The sequence below is a fragment of the Mustela erminea genome, chromosome 16 (assembly GCF_009829155.1).
Source record: "Mustela erminea isolate mMusErm1 chromosome 16, mMusErm1.Pri, whole genome shotgun sequence".
Lineage (NCBI taxonomy): Eukaryota > Metazoa > Chordata > Mammalia > Carnivora > Mustelidae > Mustela > Mustela erminea.
In genome coordinates, this window is record NC_045629.1 from 70,078,295 (window position 1) to 70,096,306 (window position 18,012).

The 18,012-nt window shown below is 44.6% G+C and overlaps 1 protein-coding gene across 5 annotated transcripts in view; it reads left to right on the forward strand.

The window, feature by feature from the left end:
* Window positions 1-18,012, forward strand: part of NSMCE2 (NSE2 (MMS21) homolog, SMC5-SMC6 complex SUMO ligase) — a 213,731-nt gene that overhangs the window by 189,250 nt on the left and 6,469 nt on the right. For all 5 annotated transcript variants that reach the window (XM_032315665.1, XM_032315666.1, XM_032315667.1 and 2 more), the window contains 2 exons: window positions 16,044-16,144; window positions 16,564-16,670. In XM_032315665.1, coding sequence (XP_032171556.1) covers window positions 16,044-16,144; window positions 16,564-16,670 — 208 coding nt within the window. The remainder of the gene's footprint in view (window positions 1-16,043; window positions 16,145-16,563; window positions 16,671-18,012) is intronic.

Consider the following 18,012-nt stretch of genomic DNA (forward strand, 5'->3'; position numbering starts at 1 on the left):
CGTAGTCTGATTCCTCTCTGGGTAAAATTCTGATAGTGATTGTAAGAATAAAGGATTGAAAACTGTGATAGGTTTTTGAGACTGCAGAGTCTACCCTTCCTCCTAATCTCATCCCTTTATTGTTCAAGTAGGAGAGAGAACAAGGTCAGAAATAATACATAAGTGCTACAACCTCCCAGGTCACATAGCTGATTGGTGGCAGAGCTGGGAACTGCCAGTCATTCTGGTGCACCTTCCACCAAACTGCTGTTTTCTTGTAACTGACGAACAGTTGACTTGGAGGCATTGTGTTTTTCTACCCTAGATGTTGGTTGAAAAAAAAAAAAAATGCCTATTATATAAAAGCTCTTGCAAATACTTCTTATACAATTAGGTCAATAGAACACAAAAATTTCTTCTTGCCAGATTTCCCAAAGTCCCCTTTGCTTGACTTTTCTTCTCACTTTTCCTCTGAAAAGCCATGTTCCCTTTGCACTTAGGAATAAGGAATCTTATTTGTTCTGACAGCAATGTGCAAACATCTATTGCATCAAAATTCCCAAGCGGAGTAAAAATACCGATGGCCCTTTTCTGAATTTCATTAGCAGTGGCAGCAAACATTCCATCAGAATCTCAGGAGCAATACAGAAAAGAAAGAAAAATCAAGTTAGCAATTATATAGTTAATATTGTACCAGATGAAAGCCTGCATTATAAAATCCCAAGTGTTGTAAACTCTCCTTTTAAATCTGCCTGCAGGCTATCTGTCCTTTCAAAATACGGTGTCTGTTGTCAGTAGTAGAATTCTAATAAATGAAATGCATTACAGAGTAATAGCGTATGTATGGTGAAACTGAATGTTTATGGAAAAGTGTTTTTGGTAAGGATTGGATCAGGCCATTGCAGCACTTAAGACATCTTAGGATCTGAAATCAGACCAAAGTTTTTTAAAGGATTCTCTGAAAATGTATTTATAGCTTTAGTCCTGACTTTATAGTTGACACGAAGGGCAAGGATGAGCAGACAAAGTGGGGAGGGCACAGAGCATCGCCAGATAGGACTTACCCTAAGATCTTGTTTAAAATGTTGCATGTTTGTAATTCACATACGGAGAGGATAAATTTCCAGAAGTGCCCATACACCTTGCAGTTGCCGAAGGGTCACTGGTCACTGCTTCGCAGTATCTGGGTCATTCGGGTCTGCCTGTGTCCCGTCCACTCGCAGCTTCCTCTCCGCCAGCGTTCCCGATCCACACGCGGAGAGTTCTCCCAATGCACCTTGATCTCTTGCCTACGGGCCTGGCAGGAGCTCCCAACCCTGCTTAGCATTGCCTCTCTCTGGAGCCCATGCCCGAAACTCAGAGAACTTTTAGCCCATGTATTTGAGTGGTACTTTCTGTCCCAGCACTAGACCTAGAGTCCCTTAGATCAGGGGTTCTGTCTTCTCTTGGTGCGCACGGGGCCCACCACGCACAACAGGCCTCAGTGAGTGGTGGGGGTGCGTGGAGGAGGAAGCAAGCCGACAAGCCCCTGTGTAGCACACCTTTTAAGAGGCGTTCGCATAATAAGAATACTGGAAACATACCAAGCTATATCAGAACACCTGACTTTAAAATGCTTTTCTTGCTTAATTTGTTCTAACGTGCATGCCAGGATCTCTGTGATCGGAGTCACTGAGAAGGAGAGTGGCGAGCACACTTTGTCTCACACTTTGTCCTTTACTCGTCTTAACCTCCTTTTCCACCGGGATTCCTCTCAGCGCCACTGTCCCCCCTGCAGTCCCATGAGGAAGCCTCCACCCCGGCTCCGGTGGCCCCCCTACGTTCACAGCCATGCTGCGGGGCAGCACACGAGGCTATAGGCGTGTGTTTACTTGTCTGTTTTAACCCCCGGACTTCGCATCCTCTGGGCCTAGGAAATCGCCGAGGTTGGCAGACATTTACCAGATGAAAGTTGCATGAATCACACCTTGGGTTCCTTAATGAGGAAGAGAAGACATTTTCCTTGCATTTCACTCCCGATCCTAAGCCTCCAGTACCACAGTCTCTCCATTACCGTGTTCAGGGCCGCAAGCTTCAGCTGTCCAGCTGGACTGAGAATGCTACTCGATGTCATTAGGAAACTGCGTTCAGCTTTGAAAGCGACTGCTCTTTACCGGTTCCTGACTGTGATTAGGGTTAACTGCCGTCTTGGTATCAATTCTGAAAAATACAGTAACTGAATTCGTTCTAGAAAGTAGGAGAAACAAGCCCTATTTTTAGTATTCCTTTGTAGTTAGGCCTCCTCTGTAAATCTGTTGTAAACCGAAACATGTTTGACTCTCTTCCATTCTTCTTACTTGTTCTCACTTTGCCAGTTTTGATCTCCTTAGATGTTGAATCATATTTCTGGAATGAAATAGTCATGGGCTTTTTTATCATTTGCTGCTTTCCTATTTAATTTAGAATAGAGAACAGAGTGGTAAAATTAGATACAAGAGGCCTCTGTGTGTCATCAAGTAACCTAGTCTACTTTGGGTAACAAAAATAAAATCCCTCTAAATAATTTCTAGCTCATTTTGAACCAATTTTGTTAAGCTGAATGGCCTCCGGTCTGTGTGCGGAGTCCGGGAAACTCAACTTCTCCCTCAGTGGGCCCAAGAAAGTTTTTCCTGACAATTAACATTTTCCTTTCCTTAATTTCATTCCGTTGCTCCTCATTAAGACCCCTGTAATTAGTGTGCTCATTACCTCCCCTACATAATTTCTCTGCCTCCTTGAGGTTTTCCCTTCATGTGTTCTGAGGCTGCCTCCTTTCCTGCCTCTTGAATCCCCTGCTCCCTTTTCTCTGGAGGGGCTCATGGTCAAGGCTGTCGGAGTGACAGAGCGCCTTCTCCAGTCACCCAATCAGTAGCCCCACCGTATCTTTTTTTTTTGGTCTTGAGAACTTTTTAGGGAGGGGAGAGAATTACAGAGAAATGGAAGAGCTGGAAGATAGGCTTGTCCTGCGATGTTGGGGGGATCCGGTCCAACACCGGATCTTTGGTGCCGTCTCGCCGCTCACTCTGATCTAGATTAGACCCCCACTTCCGGCTGGGGAGCATAGCTGTAAGCCCACGGCGTCACCCTCAGCTCAGGAACGGAGTTGTTGGAGATCTTTATATTCCTCTGTGGTGTTTGTAAAGCAAGTCATGAGACCCTTCATTTCTCCTCTGTTCTCCTTCCTTCCTTTGTCTTTCCTGCTCACGTCTCTTTCACTCACATTAATGCGATCTTCTGGAGCTCATGAATGGATGTGGACTGTACACTGGAGTGCAGAAGCTTGACCTCCCGTGGGCTTTGAACATGAAAACCAAGATCATCCTGGCACCCTGCTTTGTGCTTTCAGAAATTATCTCCTTACCCAAGATGTTTCTGTTGCTGCCTTGATGCATTAGGTTTTTTCCCTCTAACGAGGGCAGAGCGTTTTACCTCATCTTCCCCGTGTTCTCACAAAATAGTCATGGAGAGTGGTACCTGCAGGAAATTTAACACCTATTCGTTGATTTATAGCAGAGCCAAGTGGTACCTACATCTGGGTTTGACCCACCCTCCTGAAATCGACGCCTTGTAGAACTCTTCTCTGGGTCATGCACTGAAGCGTTCTCTGCAGGGGAGCTAGGCAGGGAATACAACAATTTTGAAGCCACCAAGGACCCCTTAAGATGGCACTCCATGTCCTGACACCGAGCCCCTACCACGCACCATGCGCTAGGGATACAGAGAGGGACAGAAGTGGTCTCTGGTTTTGAGTTACTTCCAGATCAGTTGGGGAGATGGTGACATGAACAGATAATTATCCATGACGTGTTAAGTGTCCAGGGTGTGGCTGGGGTGGAGGTGTGGAGGTGTCCTTGGGAAGGCTCCCCAGAGGAAGGCAGTGGCCCTGCTGAGTCGCTCTCCTGGGCCGCTCCTCAGTTCTCGCGTTCCTGTGCGGCTCAGCCGGACTCCCGGGCACCACAGCCGCTCTCGATGCTGCTGCCTCCCGTCACCCGTCCTGCAGTGGGTGAGCTCTCAGTGAGAAAGTCTGTCCCTCTTGACACTTTGGGTGTGGATAAGGAAAGGAGTAAATGTTCCATGCTAAGCATATTGTCAAGTGCTATGAGTGTCATGAAGGAGGAAGTTTTGAAAGTGTGATTTCTTCACGTTTACAAAACGAACAAGTGACTCAGATCTATTGTACACATTCACAAGACCTATGTCCTAAGCTGATCCCGATTTTGAAGTCATGTCTTCTTTGCTTGTGGGGAAGGTTTGCAAGAGGCTGGAAAGGGGTGTGGGGAGAGGAGGGAAGGCGTACGGACCAGGACTTGGTACTGGAGAATGTAAGCGGGGCTTCCTTCCCTTGGGCTCTGTGCTACAGACGATTTCCCACATCCCTTAGCTCCTTCCTTCCTGTCTTGTCGTCTTCGGTCCCTCTCCTCCCTCCCACCTCCGTCCCCTTCCCGCCTTCCTCCTCTTCTTTCTCCCTTTCTCTCCTCCTCTCTCTCATTTTACTTCTTCTTTCTACTTGGCAGGCCTTTTTTTTTTTTTTTTTTTTTTTTTTTTGGTATGTTTCCTGTTAGACTAACTTCAGACAAGACCCTGCAAACTGAAAACAGATGTCCAGGCCGACCGGAGCGTCTATGGATTCATTACCGTTGGAAGCCTGGGTAGCCCTGCCCCGATTGGTTGGGAGCGCGCTGCAAGCTGGGGAGCCGGGCTGCATCTGGGTGGCTTCGCTGACTTTGCCGCTGACAGCATCCTGAAGCCTCACTAGATTTGGACCCTCCGGCTCTGACCTTTCTAAATTTCTTCCACATTGAGTGCACTTTGAGGATTGTTCGTTCATTTGTTCTTTCTTTTTTAACAAGACTACACTGTGCCATCATCAAAAACAAATTTTTAGGGGCACCTGGGTGGCTCAGTGGGTTAAAGCCTCTGCCTTCGGTTCGGGTCACGATCCCAGGGTCCTGGGATCAAGCCCCGCATCGGGCTCTCTGCTCAGCAGGGAGCCTGCTTCCTCCCTCTCTCTGCCTGCCTCTGTGCCTACTTGTAATCTCTCTGTCAAAAAAATAAACAAAATCTTTAAAAAAAATTTTTAAAAAAAAACAAATTTTTAAACATATCAAGAATAAATGTTGATACACCTCATCAAATGCCAGTAAAAAGGAAAAGTAATCGTGTTTAATTATCACCAAGATTCTGCAGCGTTTTGTAACAACCACGCCGAGTCAATCCTATAGGAGTTAGGTAGGCCGTCCACCTCCAGGCCTGGCCTCACCGAGTGACCCGAAAGTTTCCTCTTCTGAGCATCTGTCCCTAAATGGATGCCTTCATGGGCTCTTCACCTTTTATCCTTGGGGGTTACAAATGCATCACTGAATCCGGAGAAACTTTATAAAACAAAACAAAATACAATATTAGCCCTAGCTTTATTCTATTATCAAAGCCTCCTGTTCTGTTCATGTATTTAATTTTTTTTTTCCTTTTGGTCTGGAGCTCTGAAATGAGAGGCCAGGGGGAAAAATATGAGAAACATGAAATTGCCATATATTGATTGCCTTGTAGGGGAGCAGTGAAATAGTACAAATGTTGTTAGGATCATACATCTAGAAAATACCAGGGCTTGAAATGGTGTCATAGTCCCTGTGTTACCCAAAGTTGAAACTCTGCAGTTTTAAAGTTGAGCAAGTATAAACTCTAAAGTTCCTTTTTTTTAATGTTATGATCTCTGGACTTGATTTCATAATTTGTTTCAGTTTGACAAATCAAATAAACAAATCCGGCCTGTCCCCGTTGCTGTCAGTTCCACTTATCTCATTCGTATTACTTGGTCTCATGAAGACTGCTGGATGTGGAAAGTGAGAACTAGATAATTATTCTTCAGAAATCTTAGATATCTTCCCTGATTCCTGTACCATCAACTCACAGGGACACAGTGGACTTCAGGATTTTGTCATCCTCTTTCAGTCTTTTTTCTATATATGCCGTTTTTCAAAATTAATTAATCATACTACATATATGCTTGAATCTCATCTTTTCCGCCACACGTTATAACATAAGCATTTTCCGATGGTAAAGATGGTTTTCAGTTGCTATCAGATCTTGTGAGCGCTGATGCCATAGTTCAGTTAAATTTAGTCTGTCAGATAAGGAGCTTTCCCCAGTGTGGCTCTGTTGTAAGAACTGCTGGACTTGAACATGATGGCACAGGCAGTTTGCCCTACCTGGGGGAACTCAACAAATGCAAGATAATTTTCACATGTTTGGTGGCTGATCGTTATACTTTCCTACAAACGTCAGTGGCTTGGGGCAGATAGAATCAGAACCAATCGAAAGGCATCATGGAGGATAACTTACTTCTTGGACTATGACCTCTGTCCTCTTGCATTTTGGTAATTTGCTTCTGCACAGATGTGGAGCAGAGACTGTAGAGTGGCATGACCTACGCAGCATCCTGTGGATCCCTCCTGGAAAATTAGTAATTAGATCAAGGACCAGCTTGTCTTATTCCACAATGATATGCCTTTAGAACAGTCTTCTTCATTGTTTTCATTTTATCAGTTTCTGTATTACAACAGTCAAAGCAGTCTCTTGTTTCAGCAACGGACCATTCACTGAACATTTCTTAAGTTCTTGCGCCTTGCCTGGGCTCCCTGAAAATATGAAGATAAAAAAGGTAGAGTAGGAATTCAGCATGAGAGGAAGGTAGAGAAGGAAACAACGATCACCGTGGGCACAAAGACGCTCAGGAAGCTGAAGGAGGAATCACTCTGGCTTTGAACTTCACCGAGGAAGTACTTGACTTGAGTTTTGAAGAGTGGTGAGAGCTTGCCCGGTCATTGAGGGGGCTAGCAGAGGTGCACAACAGCTTGGCAAGTGAGGGGAAACAGTCATCGGTTTGGGGTGTTTACGCGGGATGGGCCCGAGGTGGATAGCAGAAGGAGCTAAAGATGCTCTGGGCGAGCTAATGAAGTCTTGTCCCCTTTAGGAGGCCACATATTCAGAAAGATAACTACCTAGAGTGGGGGGACTAGATCACAGAGAGGCTGAGGCAGAAAGATAAAGGAAGAACTTTTTGTGATATTCTAAATAGGAAATGCCAGGGGCTTGATTTAGGGCAGAAGCAGTGAGAACAGAGGGGAGGAGACAGAGTGAAGTTTGTTTAAAGTTTAAAGACAGAGATGGGAAAGGATGTGCAAACAAGTTGCAAGTACTGTCTTGGATGCCTGGATGGGTGGTATTTCCAACCATGTAAAATAAAGAATGCCTCAGATGAGCCTGAAAGGGATTTCTCACCTTCTGATCTGTACTTGCTTTGTACTCTACCATGGATCTAAAGAACTAAGAGTTGTAGACCCTCCCAGTGCTGGCTAGTCAGGTTTTCCTATCCCGTGGTTTTCTAGTTAATGGCCCAAAACAAAGAAATAGAAGGTGTACATTAGATTTCCTGCTTTTGCTTGGTAACCTAGAGAAGATCATTTATAAACCATATCCTATAAGAAGCACTAAATGGAAGTACAGAGTTTGGCGAAATTTTCAATATTTATTGGCTTAAAATGGATACTGTATGACCGGGTCTTGACTGATTGATTTTTGCCTCATGGGTAGAATGCACTGGGTCCTGTTATTTTAAAACCTTCGTACTTTGTGGGGTGCCTGGGTGGCTTAGTGGGCTAAGCGCTGGACTTTGGCTCTGGTCATGTTCTCAAGGTCCTGGGATCAAGCCCTGTGTCAGACTGTGTGCCCAGCGAGGAGTCTGCTTCAGGTTTTCTCCCCTTGCCTCCTTACCTGGCTCGAGTTCTCTCTCTCAAATAAAATAAAATCTTTTTTTTAAGATTTTATTTATTTATTTGACAGATAGAGATCACAAGTAGGCAGAGAGACAGGCAGAGAGAGAGGAAGGGAAGCAGGCTCCCCGCTGAGCAGAGAGCCTGACGTGGGACTCGATTCCAGGACCCTGAGATAATGACCTGAGCCGAAGGCAGTGGCCTAACCCACTGAGCCACCCAGGCGCCCTAAAATAAAATATTAAAAAAAAATAAATCAAGCCTTTACATTTTGACATATGACATATTTTGACTGTATTTAAATAGATGGAGGCAAATTAGTACATGATGTCATGTACTGAGGACAAAGGATATGTCTGAAACAAGAGTAGTTAAATTAACAAGTACATGATAATGTGAAAGGGTCCATCTTTTTAAAATGTCAGCTCACTTGGAAGAAGAAATGATCCAAAACTGTTCGTTCGGTTTACTTTCAAGGTCTTGGGAGAGTGTGTTGAAAGAGCCATGGAAGTGAAAACAGGCAACAGATTGAAGATGTCAATAGTGCTGTGTCAGCCAACCACAAGTGGGCTCATTCAGGTCTCACTCTGCCCTGAGGCATGGAAGCACTCATCCTGTTTCAAATCCTGGATTGGACAGTCATGTTGTTTCTCTTGGATTGATTCCATAGCATGTGATTTTTTATTTAATTGAGCATGTATGTTGTATACACCCACTCTACGCTAGCTCTGGGGGAATTCTGAATAATAATATTAATAATCATAACAGTATTTACTGATCACCTGCTGTTTGTCAGATACCGTTCCAAGAACTTTTCATAGATCAACTCATTTAGTCCTCATATGGGTCCATGAAAGAGGTATGATGATTAGCTCCATTTGACGACTGAGACTGAAGCAAAGAAAAGATAAAGTAACTTGCCCAAGAGCACCCAGCTAAAAGTGATGCAATCAGTATTCGAACCCAGGTAGGCTGTCTCCAGAGCCCACGTTCCTAATTACAATAGTTCCCACTTCTTACCTCCCAGAAGAACCTGGCTTACTCACCACTTCCTTCTGGAGGTTCATCTTCATTTTTCACCCCACCTTCAGAGAAACTCTGGGTTACTTGTGTACTTTGTTCAAAACACATGTGTTATTTCACATTTTTTATTATTATGTTTATTGTGCAAAATGTTAGTATTTGTAACTCTCTCCTACAAGACCCAGTCTTCATCCTTTTTGCATCTAGACCTGGCATTTGTGTGATGTTTGGCTGGGAGCAGATGTTCAGTCAATGCAGCTTGAGTTGAGTTGCCTTGACTTGAACACACAGTGCTTCTCCTCAAGGAGCTTTTGGTCTACCTGGAAAACAGTTTCTGTCTTCATGAAGCAACTGAATAATGAAGAAATTCAAGTTAAGAATACAGTAGAGCCAGTGTTACTGGATTTCAAAGGAGATTGTCTGCAGGGACTGGGTTGATTGGGTTGGATTGGATAGCTTCTCCAAGTGGATGGATTCTGAGAGGAGTACAGGTTACAGCTAAGAAAAGGAAGAATACTGATCAGAACGTTGACCTGAGGAGGCTCTGAGTGAAATGCTCACACTGAAGGGGGCAGCAGGACCGCAGCAGAAATGTAGGTTGAAAGAGACTTATCAGTGACACAGATCAGAGGTGAGCTCCTCAGAGAGGCCAACCCTGTTCTCTCCCGGGAGCTTCTTTCCACAGTGTCTTGTACATGCATCATCCTCGCAAAACTGCTTTGTACTGTATATGTAAGGTCCTATGTGACTGAGTTCCCTAAGGGCAAGGACCATTCTTTGCCAATACCAAGGACAGTACCTGGCACATCATAGTGGTCAAAATAATAATAGTGGCAGTAACAATTTACAATTATATAAGTATGTAACATTAATATATATAGAGATAGATATAGATATTACATAACATTTACTAGATTCTTACTATGTTCTAGCCAGTGTTCTGATTGAATTGTATTAATTCAATCTCTGTTGAATTTTACTGTGCTGGGAAGGTTATGACATCTTAGAAATCTTTAATTATGTAGACCCTATCTGGACATGATCTACATCTTAATTCTGCAACAGCTGCGTGCGTGCACGCGTGCGCGCGCGCACACACACACACGCTGCTCTTAATTCCAAGCCAGAAGGACTGGGCCTGCTGACGTACTTCCTTTTCTACTTAGAGTCTCAGTCCCAGCTCACAGGTGGGGCCACTCCTAGACCCAGCTGTAGGTTACAGGCCATGGGGCAGGAGAAACAGTCAGGAACTAACCTGGACACACACAGTGTTTCAATTGGAATCAGTGTTCTTTTGCCCATTAGGGAGGCCCCCCTACAAATCTTCCGTGTACCGGGTCAGCCCTTCCAAATATACTGTACTAGAATAGTGCGAGGAAGATAAGCTGGACAGGGCAATAAGCGTTTTGAGCAGTCAGGAGATGTTTGCAAAGTATTTTCTTCATATGCCGCTAACGTTCAAGAGAAAAGTACTTTCAGAAAAATGTTCAGGCTTAATTGAAAAAGCACACAGTAATCAACTTTTATTCCCAGCTGGCATAAGACTGTCTTACTGGTAGCCAAATTTGGGATGCCTGAAGACAGACAAATGACTAATACTCGGGCTGTGTGTGGCCAGGACCAAATGTATTTTCTGACCACAAGACCATGTCTGGACTCTCCTTTATAATTACCACACAGCCTACTATAATTGTAAAACTTATATTTACTTCCTGCCTTTGACATGTAATTCAGAGTCCAAGGCTGCACCCCAAGCTGGAGTGAAGTTGTCTCTGTTACTTGTTTAAAAGCTATAAAGTCATCCTTGTGTGAGGATGTGTGTGTGTGTGTGTATTGCCATGCCTGTAAGGACGTCCTTGTGAAAAATGTGCCCACCCTTGCCTTGTCAGATGAAGCGCTTCGTCAGATGTGTAATCAGATGTTTATTGAACTATTCCTACATGTCAAGGACAGTTAGATTCTAGGAAACACCAGTGAGCAAGACTGCAAAGTCCCTTCTTTCTGGGAAGAGAACGGGGGAGGGGCAAGGAGGAAGGGAGGGAGACAGGCAAACAGTGCTTACGAATTTGTGCCTTCGAGAGTCACAACCCAGCACCGTGAGAGAGTGTGCCGGGGTGGCCTCTTTTAGCTTGGGACGTCAGAGAGGTAGAAATTGAGAGAAGGGCTAGATTTACTCGATTTAGACTGAGGGAATATAGTTTAGAACCTGTCAACAGAACTTGCCAGTGGTTCAAATGTAAGGAACGAAGAAAAAAGAGTAATTAAGAATAATTCCAAAAGTCTTGACTTGAGCAGCTAGAAGGATGATGGCTTACTGGGGACCACCGAAGGCAGAGCCGTTTAGCTCTTCACTACTAGTCATAACTGACTGATCATGAACCCACATTTTGGGGTTCAACAGATGCCCTCACTACCCCCTAACTTTCCATCATAGGGGAATATTCATAAAATTTTGAAATTCTTTGGGCACTTGGTTACTACTTCAGGCATTACCATGGTTTCTCGTTCCTCCTCATGTTCATTTTATGACATCTGAAGAAATCATATCCGAAGTTACTAAGTCACACCCCGACACATCCCTTTGGGTACTCTGGAGACCTTGGCTCCTGTCTGCACTTCCTCCGTCTGCACATGGCTTGAGTGCCCTGGGCCCAGGCATGGACAGAGGGGCGGATTTCAGATTTGCCCACCAGATCGCAGGTTGACCGCTGACACTTACTTCCAGCAATAGACCTGGTATGTGTGCGTGGAACACAATATGACTAATTTTCATGTTTTTCACTTTATAATAAGGAAAACTTGTGCTCTCTTTAATAATGGTTAAATTGACTTAATCCACTTATTTCTTTATTATAATATCTCTATTTCCTACTTTTGCCTTAAAAATATTGTGGGGCAGAAGTCTTCTGGCCTATGCAGGAGGAGTGATAATAACGGAGTTGTTCTTCAGAGGTATTTAGTGAGGATTAAAGGCCATAATGTATATAAGGTACTCGGTGCAGTGGTGGCTGTATAGCAGGCAGTAAACTTGAGGTGTTATTACTAATAAAATAATAATCTGGGGGAGGACAGTGTGGCTCGCAGAACCTACACACTCGTTTGAGTCTTCAAATTAAGCAGGCCAGCAAAACAGAGCCGTACACTGATTTACGAATTCCCTGCCTACCTCTGATCAAAACCTATAATGTTTTTAGATTTCAGATTTCTCAGGTGTTTGCGAGAATTAGGATAGATAACTTCAGTTTTAAAAACTCATATTTTTCTCTCCAGTCTTCCTTTACCAAGCTTATCAACAAGTCTTACCTTTGGATCAACTAAATGAGTGTGACTGATAGTTACTGCCAGATGTGACCTTCCGCCAGCACATCGGAGATCCCAACATTGATATCACTTTCTATAAATATCGATTTTGGGTGAGGAAATGTTCTATCTCAAGAGAGGTTTAGCTGTTGAGGATCTTTCTCTTTTTAGACTCCCGGTCCGTGAACTATTACTCACTGTTGGCATTCTTCCTCTGTCTTTTGTCACCTTCTTTCGTGATCACGGATGTCGATAGCCACCTACAGTTCTGAGTTCCCCACGCAGCCTTCCTTAGTGGTCGGCCTTGCATTTGAGTTGTGCTTTGCTGCTTCCTCTACCTTTTCAAATTTAAAAATAGAAAAGAAAAAACAAACCCACAGCCTTTCCCATTGGCGGAACTCTGTTATTCATCTAACAGATTTTCTGGTGAATTCCATCGTATCACATATATAGTCAGAAATCAGGAAAAAGAAAATCTGCCATCAGTTCAGAAGACGCTCTCTCTGTAAGAAATGGACAAAGAGAGACCTTAATTGTGACCTTTTTTTTTTTTTAAGATTTTATTTATTTATTTGACAGAGAGAGATCACAAGTAGGCAGAGAGGCAGGCAGAGAGAGAGAGGAGGAAGCAGGCTCCCTGCTGAGCAGAGAGCCCGATGCGGGACTCCATCCCAGGACCCTGAGATCATGACCTGAGCTGAAGGCAGCGGCTTAACACACTGAGCCACCCAGGCGCCCCTTAATTGTGACTTTTAACACGCAATTAGAAGTTGGCAGTAGGTGCCCACAGGAGGCGGCTTTGGAAAGTGAATTAAAGAGGCGGAGCACTCTTAGCTCTGGTCCTGGACTTTGCTCCTGGTCCGCCTTTCCTGAGCCCTTGTGAACAGCCACTGGGTTGACGAAGGACTCCTCTAGGAGTCTAACGGTCACTCTGTGAATAGCAAAGACAGGTCCGGGGAAGCATGAAAACCCTTCCTAGGTTCCATTGCATGTCACAGCAAACATACCACAATATGGCAAACTCCACATTAAATATACTTTCATAGCTGACAGAATTTTTTGAAGATATCTTTATAGTTTTTTGTTTCTTTGTTTTTTAAAAGATTTTATTTATTTATTTGAGAGAGAGAGCATGAGCAAGAGAGCAGAAGCAGAGGTAACAGCAGAGGCAGAGAGAGAAGCAGGCTCCCCACTGAGCAGGAGCCTGATATGGGGCTCGATTCCAGGACCCTGAAGGCAGACGCTCAACTAGCTGAGCCACCTAGACACCCCAAAAATATCTTTATAGTCTTGCTTTAGAAATAGTTACAAGTAACTAGTAATTGGCTATTAATTTATCGGCAATTATCTTAGCATACTGGGAATTACTAAGTTTAAACCGAAATCCAGCCTACATATTGCTTCCAAATGAAACATTTTTGATTACCAACACCTTTTTAAAAATATTTTATTAGAGAGAGAGTGAGGGAGAGACCACAAGCTGGCCTGGGGCAGGGGGGAGCAGAGGCAGAGAGAGAAGCAGACTCCCCACTGAGCAGGGAGCCCGATGTGGGACTCGATCCCAGGACCCGGGGATCATGACCTGAGCCAAAGGGAGACGCTTAACGACTAAGCCACCTGTGCACACTCGGCCTAGACATTTGTAAAGGTCCTTGAAAGGCTAAAAGGCACCATCCCTGATTGGCCAATGGTTAAAGATGCCGTACCTGGGAAGTCCTATGCTCTGAACTCTCTACCTGCCTCCTTCAAAGAGTGAGAGCTGCTTCGAGGGACACACTTCTCTAGGAAAACACAACAAGCTGACATACAGGGAGCAATAGTCTGTAAAACAAGGTGAAATCCCTACAAAAACAGAGTAACTAGGGGCAGAATTCCTGGAGCCAGCCATTAGTTCACTGGGTGACCTTGAACAAGTGCTCTGTGGCCCTTTTCCTGCCTCCAGTGACACTTTTCTGGACAGGCACTTCATCTGGCCAAGGTCGGAGGCCCGGGCCATCACTTCTAGGAAAAGAACGGTATGCAGGACCACCTGAACCTGAGACAGGAGTCTCCCTCCTACATTAGAAGCAAAGCAGTTTTTAATGTTGATGCTATTTTGCCAGAATGAAAGGAGGAAGGGGAGACAGGCAGTAAGGACAGGAGGCGCGGAAGGAGGAGGAAGGAGACCCTGTCAACACCTGCATTTAAAAAAGCTATTGATCTTTGAGGTCTGTACAAAATGATGTCTCCCTTCTCCAGAAGGAAAGGCTTTCACATGATATACTCAGTGTCATTATCCCCCTCGAAAGCCATCCATCATCTTTTGGCCCTCAGTAAGGAGCAAATGCGATGAAGTGAAAAGAACGTCAATTTCAGAAACAAATAGTCTCTCCAAAGGCAGCTTTACCATGCGTGTGCTTAGCAGTTCTCAAAGTGTGGGCCAGGGACCCCTAGGGTTCTCCCAGGACCTTTCCGGGCATCCACGAGGTCCTGACTATATTCCTGATAATACGAAGATGTCACTTGTCTTTTCCACTCTCTCTCTTTCCATAAGTATATTTTTCCAGAGTCTTCATGACATGATGTCGCAACAGACTGGATGCATATACAGATATCAAAAGTCCACTAAACTAGTTAAAAATTTTATTTATTTATGTATTGAGAGAGAGAGAGAGAGCACGCGCGTGCGAGTGGGGGAGGGGCAGACAGAGCAGGAGAGAATCTGAAGCAGACTCCCTGCTGAGTGAGGAGCCCAATGCAGGGCTCAGTCTCAGGACCCTGAGATACGACCCGAAAGCTGAAATCCAGAGTCAGACGCTCAATCCACTGAGCCACCCAGGTGCCCCTCAAAATCCAACTGTCTTCTATTAAGCCAAACAATAAAGATATTTTCAAAAATGTAAAAACAGTGCCACTCTAATTGGAGATTACTTTTAGTTTTAAAAATACCACTTATGTTGGGGCACCTGGGTGACTCAGTGGGTTGAAGCCTCTGCCTTCGGCTCAGGTCATGGGCTCAGAGTCCTGGGATCGAGCCCCACATCAGGCTCTCTGCTCAGCGGGGAGCCTGCTTCCTCCTCTCTCTCTGCCTGCCTCTCTGCCTACTTGTAATCTCTATCAAATAAATAAATAAAATCTTTTTTTAAAAATACCACTTATGTTAATAGGTAATGGAATTTTTTTTTTTTAAGTTTTATTACTTTAAGTAATCTCTACACCCAGTGTGGGGCTCAAACTCACAACCCTGATATCAAGAGTCACATACTCTGCTGACTAAGCCAGACAAATAACCCAGGAGTCTTTCTGGGTTTTTTTGTGGTTTTTGTTTTTAATGAATTGATAAATGCATATTTTCAAAATCCTTAGTCTTAATGTCTTCTCTGGCAAATATTGATAACTATAACCCCAAATAAGTTTTTTAGGGTCTTCAGTAATATCAAAAAGTACAAAAAAGTGTCCTAAAACCAAAAAGTTTGAGAACCCCTGAGCTAGCTAATGGTATTTACCATTTATTGAAGGTTTTCTTGTGCCAGGGGCTTTGCAAAGCATGCTACATTTTTATCTCCTTTAATCTTTGCAACAAAGCTATAAAGTAGAGCTTTCAACGAAGATCTTGCTAGCCCAAGGTCTCACAGCTGGAAGTGAAAGAGATAACCAGGCCCTTCTGACTCCAAAGCCACATTCTTGATTACTGGACAGTACTCCCTCACAAATTAATTCTTTGAAAAAGTTATCTCACTGCTCTGATGCTGTTTCCTTATCAAAAATGGGCAGAATCCTACCTACCCTGCAGGATTCTCTTAAGAGCTGAAGAGTTAATGTGCATCCAAATGCCTAGCAAGGTTGCCTAGCACCCAACAGACCCTGAGAAACCATTAACCTCCTTCCTTCCTTCCATTCCTTCCGTCCATTCCCTCCTGTCCTTGGCGCAGTGTTAGAGCAACGTGGCTCAGCAACTTCCCTTTTTCCCTCTAGATGGTCTTCAAGCCGACAGAGAGGCCGATGGAACAGAAGGAGTTGATGAAGACATGATTGTGACCCAAAGTCAGACCAACTTCATCTGCCCCATTACTCAGGTACTCTCTCCTTTCTCCTTCCCAGAAAGACAAAGCAGTTCGCTTCGAAGAAGACTCCTGTTTGCGTTCTAACTTGATTTCACATCTAGGGTAAGGAGGGAGGAAAGGAAGGTGATGAGGTCCAGGAGGATATGGGGGAGGTTCCCCGGGCTGGCAAGATTTTTCAGTCAGCCGTGCCCTGAGGGATCCTGGAGGAAATTCTTGGCCCACGGGCCAGCTGACATTGGTGCCACAGTCTCCCTGCGTTTTCCTCCATGGCCCTCTGCCCTAACAGTGATCCAAAGCCACGAGGCTTCGAGGCTGAACACGGGAAGCCCCCAGAGGAGGAAAAAAACAGTTCCAAATAATCAGTGACTTGGAGAAGTTCCCGGAAGTGGATCATTCTCATTCCTGAAAGCTGAATGTGTCCTTGATTGCAGGTGGAAATGAAGAAGCCGGTGAAAAATAAAGTGTGCGGACACACCTACGAAGAGGAAGCCATTGTGCGCATGATTGAGTCCAAACACAGGCGGAAGAAAAAGGCCTGGTGAGTCGGTGCCGGAAGGGAAGGGAGCCTTCCCACCGGTGGTCAGTCAGCGGTGATGTGCTCACACTAGAGGAAAAGACACTTCCATGTCCCCCCTAAAGCCCACTCCCCTCCCTTGTAGTGTAAGCACGGAAGCTGGCTTTCTGGAGAAACAATACACGACGGAAAAGTGAGTCGTTTGCTCAGGAAGGAGCTGAAGCAACTTCAGCCACACCTTCAAGAGAGGAGGGAAAGGAATCGGGTGCAAGTTTCATCATTAAAGAATAGGAATAGGGGCGCCTGGGTGGCTCAGTGGGTTCAAGCCTCTGCCTTCGGCCCAGGTCATGATCTCAGGGTCCTGGGATCGAGCCCTGCATCGGGCTCTTGCTCAGTAGGGAGCCTGCTTCCCCTTCTCTCTCTGCCTGCCTCTCTGCCTACTTGTGATCTCTCTTGTCAAATAAATAAATCAATAAAATCTTTATTTAAAAAAAAAAAAAGAATAGGAATGGTCGTGAAATTGTCCTATAGCCTGAGAAAAGATTAAGGGGAACTGTGATACTAAGAGATTTCTTTGTCCCCTTCTGTGTACACTTACACAAGAAGGAATGGCAAGTCTTCTTGCATCCTGCGATACAGCTAACTTGGTTAAGCCGTTCTGAGGTAAGATTTGTATCCAGGGGTCTTGATCAAGATTAAATTGTCAGGAAGACCTTTCATATCTTTAATTATCCGAGTAACTTCCTGAAAGTTTCAAGTAAATTTGTGAATCACTGCAATGAGAATTATTTTTTTTAATTGGAATGTTTGGAGAATCTTCCTTTTACCTGTATTCTATATGTATTTCCACCCCCTTGCCATCCCCCAGCCCCGCCCGCACATTCCCACCCCCCCCCCACCGCCCCCGGTGCACAACCTCAGAGGAGGAGGATGGTGGCTCCGGTGGCTCCACGCCTGTGATAACATGGAATCCTGGGTTGGCTAGACGCACCATAATTCAGTTTGGCATTTCTTGTGCTCTTATCGCAGATTTGTTGTAGGAATGGAATTGCAGGTGTGACCAGTTCTCAATGGACTTCTGATAACAGTCACTTTGATGTGTGGCTCGCTTCTCCATCACTCAGAAATTTCCAGAATTGGAATTCCCCACCACTCCTCTTATGGGCGTGGACTTAGAGATAGGGTATTTGAGACTCGAGATATCTTGATGGTCATTCAGTCAAGTCATTCACCATATTTGTCCCAGAAAAATGCCCTCATGGCTGCAAAATTAAGAGTGTTCAAGGACATTTGTATCTGTTTTGAGTCTCTGCTTACCGTTGAGATGTTGGATTTCCCTAGTGACCCTTCCACGTTCCCTGTGAAT